At 40.0% G+C, this 5,630-nt stretch overlaps 1 protein-coding gene across 1 annotated transcript in view; it reads right to left on the bottom strand.

Moving 5' to 3' along the window:
• Window positions 1-2,969, bottom strand: part of SLC24A5 (solute carrier family 24 member 5) — a 26,356-nt gene extending 23,387 nt beyond the window's left edge. The window contains exon 1 of the mRNA XM_027860922.1: window positions 2,849-2,969. Coding sequence (XP_027716723.1) covers window positions 2,849-2,969 — 121 coding nt within the window. The remainder of the gene's footprint in view (window positions 1-2,848) is intronic.
• Between the last annotated feature and the right edge of the window lie 2,661 nt (window positions 2,970-5,630).

The raw sequence follows: 5,630 nt of genomic DNA, 5'->3' as shown, positions 1-5,630 counted from the left end.
TAGATAGATAGATAGATAGATAGATAGATAGATAGATAGATAGATAGGAACTATTCAAGAGGCAGCTGGGTAACAGTCACTAGAGCACTGGCTTTGGAGTCAGGAAGACCTGAGTTCAAATCTAGCCTCAGACTAGTTGTGTGACTCCAGGTGAGTTCTTTAACTTTTCTCAGGAGGTAAAATGAAAATAATAATAGCACCTACCTCCCAGGGTTGCTGTTGTTAGGGTCAAATGATATCATATATGTCAAACACTCTGTGATCCTTAAAGTACCATATAAATATGAGTTACAATTATATATTTGTATTTATGATAATTTTTTAAACCAGACCTGTGATTTCATTTACATAGGAAAATCCTTGGTTGGGAATCCCGCTCTCCCGCTCACCCCCCCATCAATGTAGGTCTTCAATTGCTCTGCAACTTCTACTTTAGAGAGTTTCCTGTGGACACTTAGAGGTCATCAATGAGCATTGTTTAAACCCCTACTATGTGCCAAGAACTATGCTAAACATTGGAAATACAAATATGAAATATAAAGGTAGTCCCTGCCCTCAAGAAGCCCACAATTTAATGGGGGCAGACAAAACACAAAGGTTAAATGACTTTCCCAGGGCCCCACAGTCAGGATGTGTGAGAGGCAGCATGAGCTCAGATCTTCCTGACTGAAAGCAGTCATTTCTCACTTCCCTAGATCATGCTAACTCTTTAGTCTAAATTTATTATCATAATTACTAATGTTAATAATAATGATGAGAAGCAGTGTTTCAAAAAGGATAAAGAGACCTGCCTTTGACATGCACTGGCTATGGGACCTTCGGCAAGTCTTAAAGACTTTAAATTGCAAAACAGGAGCCAATATACATCAATAGGAATCACCTAGCTGTGAGTTCCCTGCACTGATGAAATCATAGGTTTGAGAAAAATAACAACAACATCATCAATAACAATGATAAAAATAAACAAGTATTATATATATGGTGATTATATAATGTAATTACATAATCTTTATATTATGTAAATATAAAATGCATAATATAAATTATACGAATATATAGTGATGTATAATATATAAAATAAATTGTACAAACATAATTATATAATACAGAAAATAAGTTATACAAATATAATGATTATATAATATATTAAAATTATACAAATATATAACTATTATATAATGATATGATTATATGCAACTATTACATATATTGTTATACTATATATAATTATGTAAATATTTATGAATATATAATTAGAGACTGTATTTATAAATATATAATTATGCACAAAATATATCATATAAATATATGGTTTATGTTATAGAAATACATACTTTTATGACATGTTATAGAAATATATAATTATTGTATACTATACAATGTGTTATATAAAAATAATTGCATACAAAATCTATAATATAACATATAACTATTGCACACTCTATTAAATATATATTATAAAATATATAAATATCTCTTATGTAAATATAATTATATAGCATATGATATTTAGATGTTTGTTTATATTGTTCGTTTTATTATTATTAAGAATAATGTTAGCTAACATTTATATTCTCTTTAAGGTTTGCAAAGATTGGCACAAATGTAAGTGCTTTTCATTCATTCATCTCATTTGATTCTTACAACAACCCTGCGAGGTAAACACTATTATTATTGCCATCTTAGAAATGAGGTAGCTGAGGCAGAGAGGTGTTAAGTGTCTTGCCCAGGGTAAAACCCCCAGGAAACATCAAAAGTAGGGCTTGGTCTTTCCGACCTGGGGTCCAGCGTGTCACCCCTAGGCCACCTAGCTTCCTTCCTTCCTCCCTGCTCCCCCTACTCCAGCTAAGGTCCTGCTTTGTGTAACTTCTCCACTCTCCATGCCCCCAGGCACACAGTTTCCTGGCTGACTCTCCATAATCCTAGACAGCATGTCATACTTCAGACTGGGCTCCGAGGTGGCTAGACTAGTTTATCTCTAAAGGTTCTTCCCACCTGGCTCTGAAATCAAAGAAGATGGATTCAAATCCTGCCTCTGATCATAAGATGTCCCATGCAGCATTCCTATCTTCAGCCCAAATGCAGTTCCTGATCTATAAAATGAGGAGGTTGGACCGCATGGCTTCTGAGATCCTCAGTCTCGAGATCTATGAAGCTATGAGCATAGTGTTCGAGTTGGAAATCACCCTAGACACCAGATCTGCTACTTCCTACTCATCTGGCAAATTATCTCCCCTCCCTGGGCCTGTTTCCTCATCTGGAAGATGAAGGGTTTGGACTCAATGACCTTTAAATCATTTTCCAGCTAACAATCATTGGACGAGAGTCTACATTTGAGTGGGTCCATGGACTGTGGCAGGTAAGGACATTTCTATAAAAGGAACAAGTAACACAGGAAGAATGAGAGGACAGGAATCACCCCTTCCTTCCCCACCTCCCCGCCCCTCTTTACTGCTGACCCTAAATCTACAAGGCACCCCAGAAGAAGATCAGGGCTCCCTAGTCCCATTTATCTCCAGGCTCTGCTGACACTTTACTCATTTTACTACAAAGAATTGGCCCATGTAGGAAGGGGGAGAGAAAGTCTTCAGGTGCGTGATTTTTGAAGAAAGGATGTAAGAGCCAAATCCAGACTGGCTGTCCTCCTCCCCCCAGTTCTCCATTCATTTCTCCTGGGGTATCTCTGAGGCTCCTCGAGGAAAGTAAAGCTATTTGAAATATTTCAAGCTGATAAAGCTAGAATGAATGCACCAAAAAGCATGAAATGAAATGAGCCAAGTGAAAAGGCATTCCCCTCCCTGGCAAAGCTGAGAGGAAAGATAATAGAAGAAGCAGCTGAGATGTCTACCTGTGTCCCGTGGGAGCCGGTGTAGGTGGGAAGCCCCTTGGGGAGGCAGATGGGCAGTGGCCCAGAGAATTCCTAGCAGTATGAGCCTCCTGCAGTACCTCTGGCTGTCTCCCTTCCCCATTTGCCTGCTTCTTGGATGCTCTGTGCTGTGGGAAGAGAAACAAAGAAGATTAAGCACAATCATGTGAGGCAAGCCTCCTGCCTAGTACCCTGCCCCCAGCACATCTCAGCCAGGCCAGGGTGTTGTTAGGGGGCGTTGCTGGTTGGCTGGCTGGCTGGGTCCGTTCACCCTCTGGTCAGGAGACTACAGCAGCAGTACGGATAAAAAGTAGAGAAGTTAGAAGATTAATAGCTTATGGAAGGAGGAGCCTGGCCTGTAGCCTTTCCCAGTATTGTGAACCTCTTAGGTCATGTCATATGCCGTAGTATAAAGAGGGGTGGATTTTTGAGTCAATGGTTATGGATTTGAATCTAGGCCTTCCCACTTACTAGCTGTTCGACATAGGTTGTTATTTCATCTCTTGACATCTCATTTTTCTTTTCTACATGCAACAGCCACGGGTATCCCCCATTCACAGGTGACTGCCCCAGGTTCTAGGAACCGAATAGATCTGTATGACCAGAACTGTATAACCCCTAGTGATGCGTTTGTTTTTTTTTTTTTCAACAAGGGCTATCTATCCCCACACAGGTGGCTACCCCAGATTCTAGGAACCCCATGGGTCTGCATGACTGTAACTCACAAGCCCCCACTGATGTTTCCTTTTTTTTTTCTAGTTAGCCGTAGTGTATAATTAGTATAAACTGCAGAGGTTCTTTAATCTACATTAAAGTTCATGAACTTTAAAAAAAATTGTTATAACTGCTTTTCAATATAATTGGTCTGCTTTGTAAGCTATGTATTTTATGCATTTAAAAACATTATTCCAAAAAGGAATCCATAGGTTTCACCAGACTGCCAAAGAGTTCCTGGACACATACACACAAAAGGTTAAGAATTTGTGGTTTAAAACGAAGGAATTTAATGAAATAGCATAGTAATAAAAGAAGTAATAAAACATTTCTTGCCATAAACCCAGGGCAAACTAACCCACAAATACATGCACCATCAAGTGGGAAGAATGGATACCTGTAGGGAACATTCATGGAGAAGCACAGATGTAAAAAACCACATTGTAAGGAATGTGTGTGGGGGCGGGGGTAGGGAAAGCACACACAAAAAGGCATATACATAGAGAACATATATGGATAAGCCACATATACAGTGAGACAGCTCACACTTTTAGCTTAAAGTACAGGGAGCTTTGGCTTTGTCCTATTTAGAAAAGCAAAGCCTTAAAAGGTCTAATCACCAGACTAGGGGAAAAAAATCTCTTAGCTTTTTTCTCATAAGTTTTGGGGTATTTTTTTTCTGTTTAGTTTAAGACTTGGTAGGAATAAGGGTTTCTTTTCCAGAAGGCACCTCAGTGGGTCTACTGAAATCTTTGGAATGCAGAGCAACCCTAGCTTATCAGTGGCTTCACGCTTAAATCTATTTTTATAACCTTAACTTCCTTTGTTCAATAACTTTGTTGTTGTGATGGTTGTTCAGTTGTGTCCAACTCTCTGTGACCCCATTTGGGATTTACCCAGGGACATACAGCTAAGTAAGAGTCTGATGCCAGATTTGAACTCAGGAAGATGAGTCTGTCTGACTCCAGGCCCAGCATTCTATCCACTGCACCACCTGATGACTTAGGGCACTAACTCACTCTAATCTCTCCTCCATAAGGCTGCCAAGGCAATTTTTCCTAAAACTCAGGTCTGACATGTCACACCCCTATAACTGACAGTGGTTCCCAATTGTTGGTTGTTTGTCCTTCCTTCTTGAGGAGGACCAGTGATATCAGGAGGGTGATATCTTGACTTGCAAGTGAATAAGATTTAAGTGAGGCAGAGCTGTGCAAAGTTATCAGCCCCATTTACTCCTCTAGAGTCACAGGAGTCCAGTGGCAAGACATAGGTCAGGACAACTGGCAATGGCCCTGATACAGTGGGAGACCCTGGTCTTTTTAAGCTGAGTTCTTTCCCAGGGCTCAGTTTATCCCAATTACCTCTAGGATCAAATAGAAACTCCTCCATTTGGCATTTAAACCTCTTCCTATTTTTCCAGTTTTCTTGAGTATTACTTCCCTCCACACACCCAGAGGCAACTTGTGGTGCAGTGAATAGAGTGCTGAACCCGAAATCAGAAAGACCCGAGTTCAAATCCAACCCCAGATGCTTTCTGGTTATATGATGTTGGGCAAGGCATTTAACCTTAGTTTCCTTAACTGTAAAATGGGGATAATAATAGCACCACTCCTCAAGGTAGTTATTAGGATTAGTGTATGCCACAGTGGCTGGAACATAGTAGGTGGCTGATGAATTATTCCCTTCTCTTCCCCCACCCCGTGATTTGACCATACTGGCCTATTTGCTGTTTCTTACACACCGTACTACATATCTTGTCTCCATGTGTATTATATCTGGAATGCTCTTCCTTTTAACTTTTTCCTGTCACAGTACCTGGCTTCCTTCACAACTTAGCTGGAGCATGACTTCCTCCAAGAAGTCTTTCTCTGATCCTCCACCTCCCATTTTCCCCCTCCCCCCCACTCCCCAGCTATTAATCCTTTCCATCTAAGGTCCAGGTACCTGCTCTGTATCCATCTTGTATATATACTCATATATACATACACATTGCCTCTCTCATTAGAATGTAAGTTCTTTAAGGGCAGGAACTATCTTGGCTTTTTCTTTG

This window comes from Vombatus ursinus, unplaced genomic scaffold (genome assembly GCF_900497805.2).
Source record: "Vombatus ursinus unplaced genomic scaffold, bare-nosed wombat genome assembly UNPS02014335.1, whole genome shotgun sequence".
NCBI lineage: Eukaryota > Metazoa > Chordata > Mammalia > Diprotodontia > Vombatidae > Vombatus > Vombatus ursinus.
The sequence above is the reverse complement of the archived record's forward strand: the minus strand, read 5'-3'. Positions and strand labels throughout refer to the sequence as shown.